The sequence below is a fragment of the Ursus americanus genome, chromosome 36, assembly GCF_024610735.1.
Source record: "Ursus americanus isolate L20-20 chromosome 36, mUrsAme1.1.p, whole genome shotgun sequence".
Classification (NCBI taxonomy): Eukaryota; Metazoa; Chordata; class Mammalia; order Carnivora; family Ursidae; genus Ursus; species Ursus americanus.
In genome coordinates this window covers 6,508,358-6,525,699 of record NC_142162.1, presented here as the reverse complement: position 1 = coordinate 6,525,699, position 17,342 = coordinate 6,508,358, and the positions used below count along the sequence as shown (strand labels likewise).

The window sequence follows — 17,342 nt, the reverse complement described above, 5'->3', positions numbered from 1 at the left end:
GGAATGCCTACCAAATACGAAAGCAAGGCCTCTGCCCTTGAGGAGCTATCTGTAAGAACCAATGAACAAAGGTTTAAAATGAATACAAGCCATGAAAATCTGAGTCAGAATTAATAGGAATGCTACCCCTCCTCTCTTCTTTCTCAACAATATGACATCTGACAAATAAAAATTTGTACAAATCTGGCTTCCTTTTGGCAATTTCCTAATTCATGCCAGTCTGGGGGAGAGACCGGTATACACTCAGAGGGTGGGTAGTAACTGAGCCCATTAGGTTAAAAAGGGTGGTGGCTAAAAGTTAGGTGGGAGAAGGAAAGGTGGGTAATCAGGTTCCAAAGTGGGAAAGAAGTTTGATACCAGGTAGACAAAATGCAACAGTATTATTTCCATTCTCAAAGAAAACACAGTAATAATTAAATGACATATTAGAGAAGTTCAAAGGAAACTAAAAATGTTTAATTCTTGAATTACCATATTTGTTAAAAGAGACTGTCACAAGATATAAATGCCTTCACTGCAGTTCTCCAAAAGAGACACTCCTCTATTCCCGACTATTTAGGGTCGCTACTGACCTAGACCTTGCAAATTCTCTCATACTAATGTGAGAAAAACTCCAACCTTCATCTTTAACGTTATGGAAACTATATTTTGATATATTCCAGATACATCACAAATGCAAGAACTATTCTGTTTATAGACAATGCGATTTTTACAAAGCTAAAATACAGATGCCTTACCACTATGTCTTCACAGCTCTTATCAACTGGAAGCAAGCTCTTCATAAGTTCCACATTCTCACGTAAGTGTTTTAATTCAAACGCATGCTGTCTCATACAAGTATCCAAAGATATGGTGAATTCCTGGATTAATCTCTCAACTATGTTAGAAGAGTGTGCTTGGGATGTCAACTTGGTAACAGCAGCGATTAACCAGGCTTTTGTTTCTGAAGAAACCGAGTCATTCATAAGTAACTTGTAGAGCTTGGTTAGAACTTCCTCTGGTGTGTCCTTATCTAAGAGGTAGTAATACTCCCCTAACACCTATCAGTAAAACAAAGAGATGTTTATATAGAAATATCAAGTTACACAGCAAATTGTACTCAGAAATCCAAACAAAGCAGCTACTGCTGGAGTCAATTTACTCTAGATTAAACATACTCTAATGGTGAATTATTACATAAGGATAAAATTATACATTTTAGGTTCAAAATTATATAAGAGTTGGAACTCGATACAAAAAGGTTTTCCACATCTTTATCATTAACGATATATAAAGCAGCATACCTTTACAAGTTCGCTTTCTTCTGAACTTCAGGTTTGGTTATTGCTTTTTACAAGCATGTCCACATTCTGCTACTGATTTTGCAATAAGCACTTAAACCAGGGGTTCTCACATGCTAATATGCATGAGAGACACCTGCGGGATTTCATAAAAATACAGATTTCTAGGTTCTACCTCCAGATATTCTGAGTTAGTATGTCCGTGGTGGGGCTCTACAATACACGTTCTGAACCAGCATCAGCTGAGTCTGATGTACACGATCCATGGAAGAACCTCGGAGGAACACTGATCTGTGTTACATATCTTTTCCTTACATTTAACTTATTTAGGTGATACATAATCCTACTGGCCTAAGAAACATTAATAAACTGATAATTCATGGAGTGTGAGATCTTTCCTAAGTGCTACTTATGGAGTGTTTTCATGTCTTTGGTGTAACATTGGCATCAGCAGGGAAAAAAAAAGGGGGGGGTGAGGTGACAGGCAAGGAGAAATTAATAGCTAGTAACAAGAACAGGAGGAAAAATAAACAGAACTAGTTCAATTTTTAAAGTAGCAAGAAAATTTTTGGTGTGGCTTAATAAGATGGAAGATAGCTCTAGAAAAGCCAGTAATCTCAATCCCAGTTCAAAAATTAATGGGAAGATGGAGTAGATGCATTTTCCCCTATTCTTCCCAATAAGTACACCTAAAAACCCTTGATGTTATATATGAAGCACACATAAAAAGACACCGATAGATGGAGAAAAGAAGGCTGACTGCTAAGGACACTGGGACAGTACAGCGGGTTATCTGCTGCCTCATACACCCCAGACTGGGTACTGGTAAGCCAGCAACCTGGAAACACCAATGGGCACAGACAAACCGACCCCAAGAAAAGCCTGCCCTCTAGCCAAAGAGCCAGGAGGCCAGAAAACTTTCAGACAATAACCCTTCTACGCCAGCCAAGCACTGCACAGGAAAAAACCACAGACCCACCCACACCAGCAAAGACAGAGTAGAGAGCCAAGACTTCCACCCTTACCAAACTGTAAAAGACACCCCCATTCCCTCCTTCTCTGTGGTGACAGAGAAGACCCAATGGGGAGCCAGGACTTTCATCCCCACCAAGCTGTAGAGAGGCCCACTCCTCCACAGTGTCCATGAAGACCACATATGAAGCCACTTCACCTCTACCCAGGTATAAAGAGGGACCCCTCCCCCACTGGGGTGGTGTCAGGAGAAGCCTAGTAGAGAGTCAGGACTTTCACCACTGCTCAGCCATAGCAAGACAACCCCTTCACAGTGTCAGTGGAGGCCACATAGTTAGAGATCTCAACACCTGTGTCACAACACATCACCAAAAGAATCTAATCAACATTTACTAAACACACCATCCAACAACAGCAGAATACCCATTCTTTTCAAGCACCCACAGAGCATACAGTGAGACATACCTTGGGCCATAAAACAAACCTCAACAAACTTAACAGAACTGAATTCACAGAGTATTTTCTCTGATGACAATGGCATCAAACAAGAAATCAGTAACAGGAAATTTTCCAAACACTTAAAAATTAAACAACACTCTTCTATACAATTTTTCCAGAACATTCCTGACTTCAGACCAAAACCAAACCAACAGAGTAGAAAAAAATCTCATGAACAGAGATGTAAAAATTCTTAACAAGGTGTCAAGAAAACTACAAAAAAAAAAAAAAGATTCCTAGATTAATGAGTTCAGCAACATTGCAAAGACTGCAAAGCAAGACTGCAAAGACAAGATCAAAATACAAAAATCTATTGTACTTGAATAAACTAGCAACAAATATGTGGGAACCAAAATTAAAAATACAACTTATTTACTACTGCTCTAAAGAAAATGAAATGTGTAAGTATAAATCTAACAAAACCTGTACAGAATCTGTATGTTGCAGAAAGACATAAAGGCAGTATAAATATATGGAGTGACACAGAGGAAAAAAACGAATGGCGGCCAATACAGTAACCCAGGTAGGCAAGGATTACCAATACTAAAACCATTGGTGAAAGACAGATGAGGAAAAGATGTTCATGCACAGCCACACAGAATCACCTCACAGATTAGTAATAAATTACTAAGGAGAAAGGGCACCTTTACAATGGAGATATCTAAAAGTCATCTTAACCAAACAATGAAACTTAAAATCACCAATGACTAGAGGAACTGATATGAGATGCATCCTGATGATGCAGTGGGAAGTACATAATATTGTCGAAGTAGTATTCTTGCTAAAAATGTTTTACCAGACCAGAAATATTGAGGCAAATTCACAATGGTGGATATTCTATAAATCAACAGTATTCATCCAAAAAATCAGCACCATGAAAATAAAAAGAAACTGAGGATCAGTATAAAATAAAAGAAGCTAATATGACAACTAAATGTAATTTGTGAACCCTGAATGGATCCAGGATTGGGAGTAGCAGAAAAACAGCCATAAGAGACCTTTTTTGGACAAATGGATAAATGTAAACATGGACTATAGAGTAAGTGATATTAATGGACTAATGTTACATTTCTTAGGTATGATAATGGTTCTATGACAGGACAATGTCAATCTTAGAAGATCCACACTGAATTTTTTTATGGAGTGTCATGATGTCTGCAAGTCTATTGTAAATAACTCCGCAAAACACACTGTACATAGGTAGCTCTACATAACAGATGCAGTAAAGCAAAAGTAGTTAAAAATATTAACTGGGAATCTAGATGAAAAGTATAGAGGTATTTATTCTACTAGTCTTTCAACTTTCCCATATTTGAGGAAAAAAAATTCTTAAAAATCTGGGTAAAATTTAAGTTAACATGCTAACATTTGGCCAAAGTATAAAATATTAAAATATGTATATCCTATGATCCAGTAGTTGTACTTCACCAAATCTCCCCCTAAAGAAACTCACCCATACGCACACCAAAAAATACACAGAGTGACAGTATGCATGCAATTACCTATGATTGTATTACATAAAATGTGACCTTCATTGACCTTCATCTTACAAAGAGATGATCTCCTTTGCTGGCTTTGATAAAGCAAGGAGGCATGTCGGGAGGTCCACATGCAAGAAACTGAAGGCAGCTCTAGAAGCTAAGGGTAGCCTACAGTCAACAGTCTGAACCTCAAACCCTCAGTCCTATAGCTGCAACAAACTGATTTCTTCCAACAACCACATGTGCTTGGAAGTGGATCCTTCACCAGTCAAGATTCAGATCTTGGGATCTGGGAAAGAAACTGACAGCTGAAGGAGTCAGCAGAGTAGAACTGAATGACTTCTGAAGGAAATATATCGTTAGTATTTGGTTTTATAAAAAATAATGTTATAAATACATATGATCTAATGTACTTTGCTCACCCAACTCATAACTTGAAGAAATTTCTGTGGATAGAACACATTTTCCACATCTAGTAAAGTGAGATAAGACTGAACTGCATAAAGCCTTAATTGTTGATCTTCTGTTTCATCATCAAAACCTACAAAGAAATGGATACATCATTTTAACTTCCACTAAATTCTCTAAGGACTCTGTAATAAAACAGTTAATTGTTGGATCTCTATTTTACAGAATGCAGTAATTTACTAACCTTCCGCAAGCAGTCTCATAAAGTTATTGGGAATATCAGGATGCATGACATCTCCTCCCACTGAAAACACAGCATTCATTGTCTGAATAAACCAAGCATTATCAGGGGCATATGTGTCCACAGTGTTAAGAACAAGTATACTTCCAAATGCCACTTATTAAAATGATCTTTTCTGCATCAACCTTTTGAAGAATAACCCCCAACCCATCCTACTTTGTCATTTTTCTCTTAACCTCTTCCAATAAATTATTCTATACTCCAGTTTCATGTAAAATAGGTGCTCAGTAAAAGCTTATTTAATAAGCTTAATAAACTAAGTTCATGTTGCTTCATCTAGCACTGTTCCTTGTACATAACTAAGCATCCAATAAATAAGTGTGAAATAACTTAATGAAATGTTCCAGCTGACTAAGGACAAAAAATGGAAAATGATCTACACTTCAAAGAGGCTTAAATGTGGTGTGTCTACTTGAACAAACTGTTTAACCTCTTTTCTAATCTGTTCCACTTCTAAAATTCTAAAGTTCTAAAATTCTATCATTCCGCTGGCTACAGCTATAGCACTGGCTAGCACGAAACTATTCTTAAGCTATTTCCAAGACAACTGTCTTAACACTGTGCGTTTACTCTTAGATTTAAATAAGACATCTTAAAAAGAATAGGATCTCCTTGTGACCTACAAAGTTACTCTAACTTTTAAAAAGCAAATGTCGGGGCGCCTGGGTGGCTCAGTTATTAAGCGTCTGCCTTTGGCTCAGGGGATGATCCCAGGGTCCTGGGATCGAGCCCAGCATCAGGCTCCCTGCTCAGCAGGAAGCCTGCTTCTTCCTCTCCACATTCCCTCTGCTTCTATTCCCTCTCTCGCTGGCTGTCTCTCTGTCAAAAAAATAAATAAAATCTTTTAAAATCTTTAAAAAATAAATAAATAAATAGATAGATAAATAAATAAATAAGAAAAGTGACATGCGAATGGAGTTCCCAAACACCTTACTGTGACAATTTCCAGTATAAACAGTGGAAAGGATAAATTTTAGCATGCTGATCCCTACTCCCAAGGCCCCCTTGCAGAACAAGAACTTTTACCAGAAAGGAAACTAAGTGTGAAGTAAAGTCAAAGATAAGGAGGCACTGGGGCACACGGATGGCTCAGGCAGTTAAGCGTATGTCTTCAGCTCAGGTCATGACCCCAGAGTCCTGGGATCGAGTCCTGCACTGGGCTCCCTGCTCAGCCGGAAGTCTGCTTCTCCCTCTCCTTCTGCCTCTTCACCCCCCACCCCGGCTTGTGCTCTCTCTCTCGCAAATAAATAAATAAAATCTTGAAAAAAAAAAAAAAAAAGATGAAGCAGCGCTGAAAGAGGAATCAGGCAGAGGTTCCTGTATCTTTATGCTCATAATACTGACCAATTGAGGGGAACCTGGGTGGCTCAGTCGGTTGAGCATCTGACACTTGATTTCAGCCCAGGTCATGATCTCATGGGTCTTGAGATCAGGCCCACGTTGGGCTTCCCGCTCAGTGGCAAGTCTGCCTGAGATTCTCTCCCTCTGCCCCTCTCCCCATTCTCTCTCTAATAATTAAATAAATATTTTAAAAAATCCTGACCAATCAAATGAAAAGAACCAGGAAAAAGACTATCCACTAAGAAGCCTACACAAATTCCTGTTTTTGATAAGAAAGGCTTAAATATCAGGTATGGGAAAAATTATCACTGTATCTCTGAACTCAACTTGCAAGTGACCATACCTAAACCAATCATTCTAAAGTCACTGTGTAACTAAAGGTATTCATGACTCATGGTCCAAACAAAGGATATTTCTCAGCAAGCTCAGCTATTTTGCCAACCAAATTGACGATAATATATTCTTCTTTGCTCTGATGTAAATATTCAAGCATTTTCTGGACAATCACTGTTATATTTTGTGCATTAGTAATTCTGTAAAGAAGTTCCAGAGTCTATTTAAGAAAGAGGAATAAAAAAAGTATTATAAAACTATGCATAATTCCAATAAATACATCATGTTTATATTTTTTATATATTTATATTTTTATATATAATATGCTTATAAAATATTTATAATACAGTTGATTCTCCCACTTTGCATAGGTCAACTGGGCAGTTGGTTAATAGGTGCTGAAGAAATGCACAAGAACTGAAGAAAGGTAGAACCTAGTGTCAAAAAAATTAATTATGATCAATTTCAAAGTCTAAAAGCCTTCTACTGATCTCAATAAGTATTACCTAATTCTACATAAAAGGACATGTAAAGAATAAAAAATTAAAGGGTTTATAATCTATTTTCTTAAAATAGAACAGCTATTTAAACCTGTATTACTTATGCCTGTCTGTGCATGTGTATATACACACATACATACACATACAAAAATCCAGTCTTGCAAACTATATTTTCCACACTACCCAAACAATAGAAAACAGCCCTTCAGTGGGTTTGTCAGCTGAGGGCAAATGGCCTCTCAACAGACAAAGCCTGGTGGCTCAAGTGCTTCAAAGCCTTACAAGCCCTATCAGAATCTCAGGCAGCAAGGAAAAACCATGTTAGAGCCTCTTTCACAGTGCTCAGGAACATACCTCTTACTTCTTCAAGTAAGATGAAGGAAAACCAGTACCATGGTAAGCTCCCATTTGGCTGGACTTTCTGAGGACCTACATTAAGGTTCTAAAAATATTGTAACTCCCAGAAATCAGTATGAGACCAAGGGCGGTACTGAGAAGGTATCATTTACTGGTATTTTAGGATCAACAACATTAGCTGCAAAAGAATTTCCACATATCATATTTGTCAAACTTGTTCAAAATACCTTTAGCGCTCTTTATAATTTTTCAATCTTTACAGCCAGGATTTCAAGTACAAAAGATACCTGTTTCAGTTAATCTTTAGCTCCATTTAAAATCTACAAAAACACAGGTCCCCCTATCAATAGTTTTCAATTTATCTAGCTGTCTCAGACATGCTCCTTGTAGACTCTGAAGTATACATTATATATTTTTAGATAATTTACACCCAATTTATTTCCTACTCTAAGACCATGCAATTTAGCATTTCCAGAACTGCATGGGATATGGTATTAGGAACTGCATGGCTAGAGGTCTTTTATGCTAGCTCCTTCTTGTCTTCTTTCTCCCTGTAAGAAAGAAAGGTAATAAAACCAGTGAAAGGGAATCCCAGTTCGAAGCAACAGGCTACTTCATACCCAGGGACCAAAGTTCTTGATATGCAATTACTTATAGAGGTTAGATGTGACAGTGGCACCCAAAGAAACAGTACTGCAGTGCCTTCTTGGGGCACCACTGATATTCAATACCTTCCCCCAAAGAATTCAAACTACTTTTCTCACTACAGGTAAAAGACAAACAGATCAGACTTGATAATTTTAAACAGGTCAGACATGATAATTTTATTTTCCCTTTGACTCTCATTTTTAAATGAGAGCCTCCAAATTAAATATAGCAATAAGAAAAGTGTACCTAAGTCAACTCTGTTCAATTTGGTAGCCAATCACACAAAGAAAACACTTGCTCTATGTCTGTTCAAAGTGGAAGAGCCATATAATTATTAGTTATTGTCCTTTGGTGTCTTATCATTTTTCTGGGATGCCCACACATAGGAATTAGTATATCTATAAACTTCCCAGATTCATTTGAGGCAGGTAACAATTTTGGGAAGATTAAAAATATGAATGCAAAAAGAAAAAATATGGGACACCTGGGTGACTCACTCAGTTAAGCGTCCAACTCTGGATTCTGAGATCAAGCCTCACCCCAGGCTCCATGCCTGCTTAAGTTTCTGTCTCTCCCTCTCCCTATGCCCCCCCTTTTCTGCTCTCTCTCTCATAAAAATATATATATATATATATATATATATATATATGTAGATGACAATTTCTCAAAAATACGTTTGTTTCAAAATAGCACCTTTTAGGGGCGCCTGGGTGGCTCAGTTGGTTAAGCAACTGCCTTCAGCTCAGGTCATGATCCCGGGGTCCTGGGATGGAGCCCCACATCGGACTCTCTGCTCAGTGGGGAACCTGCTTCTCCTTCTTCCTCTGCCACTCCCCCTGCTTATGCTTTCCTGCTCGCTATCAAATAAATAAATCTTAAAAAAAAAAGCACCTTTTTAAAATTCAAAATGTATAAACTTATCTTTTAAAGTTATAATTGCTTAATGAAATAGTGTTCTTTCAATAAGCTATTTTCACTCATTGCTTTTAAGTAATTTAGATGTTCAATAAATTAACTTTATTATTTTTTAAATAAAAAATAAAAATATCTACTCATAGGTCCCATATACCATTTTAAATGAAGGTACAGAGTAATTTCTTTCATGAAAATTAACAGAAATACTTATATGGACACTCAAGTGGACACTGAAACTATTCTACAAAAGGAAAAAGTTGAAAAAAATTAAGTAAATTATACAACTTTCCTTCCAAGCAGTTCAAATCATTTTGGGGATATTTTTATTAATTCTTTCAAAATTCCTACATAGTTAATAAAGAATGCATTAGCCTACTTTACAGATGTTAAGGAGAATATGAACAAATATTAATAGTCATAAATTACACTTTAAGTTGTGTTAACAGAAAGACCTGGAAACAGAATTCAATTCTTCTCTTGGACCAAAAAGATATTAATGAATCCATACAAGTAACTGAACCCAGATCCTCCAACTCATAGTTTAAATCCATTTGTGAGGATACTGACACAAGGCCTTTTTAGAAAAGCTCCTTAAATTTCAGTAGAAAGAATAAAATATACTCAAAAGTTAAAATACATGTCTGTGTCTATACATATACACATACACAATGCCCACTACTCTATTCTCTTCATAATACCAAAAAAAAGTTTAGAAGTTCTAACACTCTGCATACGCTCTTCAAAATAACAGTTTACCTCTCTTTTAATAATGGGATCAGGATGGTCTAAGCATTCAATTATTGTCATCTGGTGCTGAAGAGCCAGAGTGGGATCCTGTTGGATAACATAGGTAAGAGCCTTCAGTCCTAGAAACAAAGATTAAGTTATACAACTGACTGGAAACAAATAACCAGCAAATTTCAAGAGCTCTCTTTGTAATTTCTGTCAAAATTATCTAATCAACTTGGGGCATTTGGGTGACTCAGTCATGATCTAAGGGTCATGAGATTGTGCCCTGTATCAGGCTCCACCCTCAGCAGGGAGTCTGCTTGAGATTCTCTCTCCCCTTGCTCTGCCCCTCCCCATTCACGTGTGCATGCACGCACGTGCTCTCTCTCTCTCTAATAAATAAGTAAAATCTTTTTTAAAAATTATCTAATCATCTTACCTAAATATTTGAGATTTATTTTAGGTGACAGAACAAATTTTCCAATGCACTTGGCCGCCTTCTCAAGTAATTCTGATTTAGGATAAATAGAATAAACTGTATGTACACATTCAAACAGAATAGCTAGAATAGAAAGAAAATATAAAATATCAGGGATCACGTTAAGGCATAATAAAGGAACATACTTGTATAGAATTCACAACAAAACAAACTAATTAAAGGTCAGTTTTAGTAAAAAATCTTATTTATGGAAAATGTTCAAAGATAGGAACCTTATTGTTTTCAGGCTTAGAGTAATTAGGATTATGTTACCACAGCACAATCTAAAGAGAATTATCTATATATTAATAGATAAAAATGATGAATTAATTCACGAAACAAGTATTTACTGAACACCTCCTATGTGCCAGGCATTGTTGTAATAGTATGGATACAGCAGTGGGGAAAAAAGACAAAAACCCCTGCCCTTAAGGAGTTCACATTCTAATGGACACATAGGTAATGTGTTCATTATTCCTATACAAACAGATATTTCCAACACTCCTTGAATACTTTAAAATAATTTGTTTTTAGGCAGTTTCTACCACTTATACACAGAAACAATATATGTAAGTTTATTTTAATATAATCATTTTAGAATGCTATAGCATTCATTTCAAAGTAGGACCACTTCATGAAAATCCTCAAGTCAGTTCTTTAAAGCCAACCTCAAAGAACATAGAACCATCAACTGAACATCTTGATAGTGTCCAAATTTGATTTTCTAACATAAAGATCTGATAAATCTGATAGATGATCAAAGTTGACACTAAAATTTTTTTCAAACTCTTTTGAAGAGCCTGAGTCAAGGAGCTGGAGCCTTGCCATGGTAAAGAAGATCCAGTGAACTATCACTACGTCTGGCACGTGCTGTGGAATCACAGCGATGACAAGGGAGACATAGAATCAGCAGACTTAACAGTTCTACTACAAGTTGAAGCATATCCAAGTGTCCTTGATAGGACCACTTCTCCATTTCCAAAAGCCTAAAAAAACAATCGGATACTTTTTTGTATACAAGACAGATCTTGAGTATTCAACTAGCTATGTTTACACTGCTAAGTTGCCTATCAATTGATTCACACCTAAATTTTGTGTAAAAAGCTTTATACAAACCTTTTCTATGGAGAGAGAAAGAAAATAAATCAGAAATATAAATTTCTCTTTAAGAGGGAATGGACTTTAAAGAAAAACTTACAAAGTAAGTTAATTAAACCTAAAAAAAGACTCTGTATATTCAGATGTTGTGCTGTAAAATGTCCTTACTCTATGCTATGAAAAAAAGAGACTTTATGAGTTCATGAACTAAACAAAGAAAGGCTTGGTCAAGTGACTACCAACTAAGGCAGAAGTGGATAAATCGCTACTAAATCCAGCCCTTGCTCTACTTTTGCAAGCCTGTGAACTAAGAATTATTTTTACATTTTTTTACTGAGATATAACTGATATATAACTTATATTAGTCTCAGGTGTACAATTACATTTTTTAAAGGTTGTGAAAAAGGGGCGCATAGGTGGCTCAGTCAGTTGGGTATCTGACTCTTGGTTTTGGCTCAGGTCATGAGCTCAGGGTCTTGAGATCGAGCCCCACGTCAGGCTCCCTGCTCAGTGGAGAGTCTGCCTGAGATTCTTTCCCCCTTCCACTCCTTCCCCCTCCCCCTCAGCTCCTCACCCTTCCCTCCCACTCGCACTATCTCTAAAATAAACAAAATCCTTAAAAAAATAAAAAAATATAAATAAATTTTAAAAATTAAGGTTGTGAAAAAACAAAACAAAGGAGAATTTATGACAGAAACCTATGTTACCTACAAAGCCTAAAATATTTACCACCTGGCCCCCTTCTGAGAAAAAGTTTGCCAAACCCTGAACTTACAGGCCAGTCCTAAGTAAGATTAAAAATAATGCTGCTCCAGAGCACCTGGGTGGCTCAGTCAGTTAAGCGTCTGCCTTCGGGTCAGGTCATGATACCTCCGTCCTGGGATTGAGCCCCACATTGGGCTCCCTGCTCAGTGGAAAGCCTATTTCTCCCTCTCCATCTGCCCCTCCCCTCCACTCATGTGCTCTCGCTCTCTCTTAAATAAATAAAAATCTTTGAAAAAAAATAATGATGCTCCATTTTCTACTGTAATTGACATGGTTTCCTTTACAGATCCCTGCCAGTCAGAACTCTTCTGCTATCTGTGTTACTACAAAAGGTTCTCATTACTCACCTAAACTTTTTTAGATGCTTATTAAGATTTCTGGAAAGCTAGTACAGGTAAAATTAATAGTTAGAAAATTGCACTTATTAGTCAACTTAGGCATAAATGAGCTGAAAAAGAATTTAACAGGTTAATTATTTTTCCACTGGAACAAAGTCCTTTTATTCCTCAGCTCTACAAAAATCTGAGTATAAGTCTACAAAATGAAATAGCAGCCACCCTGCTGTCTCCCCTCTACAGTGGTTTCAAAAAAAGTGCTTCTGAGGATTTGTAAACATAAAAACACAATGTGAAGTTTTATTTTCTCTTCTAGAGCAACCCACGTCCTAACCAAAATATCATCAAGTAAAAATTATCAAATTAAAAGTTAATAACATTCTAACATTCCTGACACTGTGGTTTTATCATAGGTATTTTGGGTTGGATTATGCACAAAATTTGAAGTTCCACTCATACCATATCCTTCAAACTAGACTTCACTTTCATATGAAGTAAATCTCTATCTACTGATCCGACTCTGGCAGGGAGATGTGGGTACTACCCTATGGGAGTGGAAGCCCAGGTTCTCCTTTGACACTTGGGAGAAGCAAGGGATCCTTGTTCCTTCTGGGTGGGGGATGGGAACATCTGCTGATACTATCCTGCTTGGGAAAGGAAGGGGCATTACTTCACTAGTACTCCCTACATGGCCTCCACTGACACCGCTGGGGTGGCCTGAGTATCCCTGACCAGTGGTGAAGGCTCCAACTCTCCACTAGGCTTCTCTAACACCACCCCAGCAAAGAGGGGAGAGGTACTTTGTTAACCCCCTATTCTTAAATATGTGAAATCCAGGCTTCCCACATCATGAGGAGGGTGTGCCCCTCCTCAACACCTGGCAGGAATGAAATTCTGGCTCTTCTCTTGGGCTTCTCCACCAGGAGTCCAGTGGAGGGTTGGGAAGCTGGTTACACCTGGTGAGGTGCAATTCTTGGCTTTCCACTTAGTCTTTTCTGCCATGATATAATTTGTTCTGTATGATGCTTGGCTGGGAGAGAGGCTACTGTCTAAAAGTTTTCTATCTTGCTACTTTGCCCTTTTCTTGTCAGTCCTTTGGCTAGACAGCAGGCTTTTTTCTTGGGGCATTTTTGTCTGCGCCCATCAGCATTTCCAGGTTGCTGGCTCTCCAGTACCCAGTTTGGGGACTATGAGGCAAAAAGAAAACCCAGGGTACTCACCGTGGTGTTGTTCCTTGCATCCCAAGGTCCCTAACCAGTCTACCTTCGTTTCTCCACCTTTCAGTCATATGTTAATTTTACATATAATATCCACTAAGTGGGAAAAACAGGGAAATGCACGTCTATCTACTTTTGATGGTTCTGTTCCTTGTACTCCATTTTATATAATCTCCCAATTTATTAAACAGCTTACTAGTACCCTGCCTAAAAATCTTCCATATCTCTGGATTTATACAGTATAAAGTCCAAATCCATTTGGCTCCCGCGAGAGGACCTCTAAAATATGGCCTTTCCACTGCTCCCACTATGAACGGTCCATGCAGGCTGTGGTAAGTCAATATGCTCTGAAACAGTTTTAAACATCCCCACTTCTGCACCTTCTCTCTCATGTTCCCTCTGCCTAGACCGCCTAGACTTCCCTTCTGGCTATCTGAATCCTACCTACCTTTCAGGGCTCCATTACATCAGTAAATCCTTATGTGTGTCCTCAGGCCCACAGTGATCTCTACCACCTCTGGACTCCTGTAATATTTATTCCCTGCACCACCCTCTTAGCATTCTACCTTATACTGGTATTATGCTTTCATATATAAGCTATTTCTCCCATTATACTGTAAATTCCTTGAAGGCAAAGACTGTATTTTACACTTCTTCATATGCTCTATATCACTTTGTACAATGCCTGGTACATAACAGTAGTCAATAAATGTCTATGATGTGCTTTATGTCTTGATTTAACATTAAGGTAAGTTGTAATAATAGAACTGTCATAAAAATATGGTTTAGAAAGTATAAAGACTAAAATCCAATCCGATAACTGATAAAAGTAATCTTCTTTTCCTTTAATTCAATTAAAACATATTACTCATTGATTCACCCAGTGCTAGATACTGGGTAGACACAGCCTCTTCCCTTATGAAGTTCATAATTTAAAATTCACATTCTTAAGCAATAAAATATTTATGTTAGCACTACTAGAGAACAGTCTACCATTGATAAAATCACTGTAAGTTATAAACCATATCAATACAAAAAGGGGGGGGAGCCTAACAATGGAAAGATTAATAAAGGAAACAAACAATAAGGTTTCCATGTCAAGGTGAACACTGGACTGACAGCCTACAAAGAAATGAACTGATGGTGTTGGTCCCAGAAATCACAATAAAGGAAAGGTGCCCTAGTGGAGAACATTAAAAAATATTTCCTCAGGTATACAGCATTTTCCAAATCAAAGGAATGGGTAACAGTGGCTATCGCTAAGAAGGGGAACTGGGTGGTGGGTGGTAAGGGTCAAAGAGACACTTACTGTTCACTGTATACCTTTGTGTGTACCTTTTGAATTTTGAACCATGTGCATACATTACCTATTCAAAAAAATAAAATTAAAGCTGAAATGTCAATTACCAAAAAAACAAAAACAAAAAACTTTCTGTAAGAAAAAGAAAAGCAGATCCTTGACTAATTCTAAACAGAATTCCTTGAGAGCCTTTTAAATTCATCCTACATGCTAATTATATCTCAAAACTTTTTAACTTGGCTGCCTGCAAAGACTCTCACACTTTTCTGGATCTTCTGACAGTTCCTAGCCAAACCACCTGTGTCAGTAAGGACCATCCTTACCTCTGGCCTGACTCTTCTCATTAGACAGCAGGATCCTGGAGAGTATCAACTGATCATTATGCTATACACTCATAAGGGCAGGGACTGTGTCTACCTCATTTTCCTTTAATCTCCCGGACTCATCATGGAGAAATAAATCAATCAACTCTTTTCTCAATCTCTCCCTAGTTTACAAATCAAGTTTTTGTTTTGTAAGCCTTCAATAAATACTGGTTGAACAAATGAATAAATCACTTTTATTGCCTTAATTACCATTTATACATGCAAAACATAAATCTATCCTTTAAAATTTACCATTTCAATTCACTATCATGTACATTATCACGCCCGTACTAGTCTTACACATGCAATCCTTTCTTCTTATTCCTACTTCATCTTTGTCAAGCACTTTTGCTTACAGTTAAACTGGTGCAATTTCTGCCCTCTAGTCCACCCTATGTTTCTACAATCATTGTCCTTAAAGATTCACAGCTTATCACTGACTGAAAGAACAAGTAATGATCTTCCTCCCTATTTCACAGTACTTTACTAGATTAAGAAATGACTTCTCATCTGAGTTAATCTCTCAATGTCTCTTTACTGCTCTTCTCCAGAGCACGCAAAATTCAAGCTGTTTTACTTTGCTTCTGAATATTTCCAAATAGCCCAATTTCTTTACTGAGCTTTTTCAAACTAATCAATAAAGAACTAATAGTTCACCCCTTCACAGTCAATTAGATGCTTAGTGAATAGAAAACAATTTCAATAGAAAAACAATTTCTATTAAAAAATAAAATATTTAGAAAAGAGAGATAATTTTAATAATGAACTTAGGTCAACATTTAAAACAATGCCGTAATTTCAAATTATTTCTATTAGTTATCTAATGCTTGCATTGAAAAATAATAACCCAAAGAACCATCTTAAAAATTAACACACAGAATTCTTTTGGAATTTACAGTATTCTAACACACATTTTGCTACAATCCTGAAAAACACTGTTAATCATTAGAGTAGCATTTACATGTTACCTACCATATGTGACATTGTGATTTAACTCGGCTCTTCGTAAGGATTCATCAAGAACATCATACATTAATTCACTTGTCCTGTTTAAAAGATATTTTATTTGCAGTAGAATTATAGTATTATAACTCAATAAAACAGTTTTTCAAACTTCTCTCTCTTTAAAACTGAGGATCTACAGAAAAGAAGTGAAAGAAATTCATTTTATGAAGTTATGGGAATTTCACTTCTTCAAGATTCCATTTGCTCTTTTTCATGAGTTTAATTTCCTGCTTTATCAAAGCTGACTAGTCAAGGGAGAGATAACCATAAGTCAATCAACTCTTTCCTCTACCTGTACCTAGTCTATGAATCAGGCTTTTGTTTGGTTGAACACACTACCTTTCATAATTTCATTTATAATAAAATAAGCTACCTGCTTCAAGTTACTACAGTAATACCTCACACATCCAGATTATTCCAGACAGTAACCATATAGTTTTTTAAAAATATTCAAATACTTTCTTTGAACAGCACCAAGTTCTCTGGAAAAAAAATTGTAACTTTCATTCACATTAAATATAAATTACATTTTGTGAAATGGGTTTCTACCATTCCTATGTCTTCACGGTTACTGATTACAGTTACAGTAACTGGACTGAGGTAGATACTGTAAGAAAATGCAGTGCTTTGTAGAGCACTCTGCCTCCAAACCTAGAAAAATCCTCCGCAAGAGGTCAGTGTGAAACTATGGCTTCTCAACTGGCATTTCTGTCTATGTTTTATAAATTCAAAAAGCACTAATAGAAAAAAAACTACCATCAACATACAATACACAGAGTAGTCTTGCAGAGAAACTTCACTGTAAAACAAACAGATCAAAATCATACGAGGCTACACAAATAACACATGATGTACGCTATATCTTTTTCAGAAAATTTCTTTTTTCCAAATACACAGCTGTAAAATTTAATTTGAAGTCCATGTGCTTTTGTTCTGTCTTGACTAAAGTGTAACTATCCAGTGAGAATCCTGAACCATATTCTAAAATCCCTCATTTTATTGTGTAAGCACTTTTT

The 17,342-nt window shown here is 36.8% G+C and overlaps 1 protein-coding gene across 2 annotated transcripts in view; it reads right to left on the bottom strand.

Annotated features, from left to right (window-relative positions):
- Positions 1–17,342, bottom strand: part of AP4E1 (adaptor related protein complex 4 subunit epsilon 1) — a 59,320-nt gene that overhangs the window by 22,835 nt on the left and 19,143 nt on the right. The window contains exons 8-14 of one of the 2 annotated variants that reach the window (XM_045812121.2): positions 16,294–16,367; positions 10,203–10,325; positions 9,791–9,900; positions 6,695–6,834; positions 4,884–4,996; positions 4,654–4,772; positions 738–1,040 (exon numbers count right to left, since the gene is read on the bottom strand). In XM_045812121.2, the coding sequence (XP_045668077.2) occupies positions 738–1,040; positions 4,654–4,772; positions 4,884–4,996; positions 6,695–6,834; positions 9,791–9,900; positions 10,203–10,325; positions 16,294–16,367 (982 nt within the window). The remainder of the gene's footprint in view (positions 1–737; positions 1,041–4,653; positions 4,773–4,883; positions 4,997–6,694; positions 6,835–9,790; positions 9,901–10,202; positions 10,326–16,293; positions 16,368–17,342) is intronic. The other variant, XM_045812122.2, reaches the window with a different exon arrangement.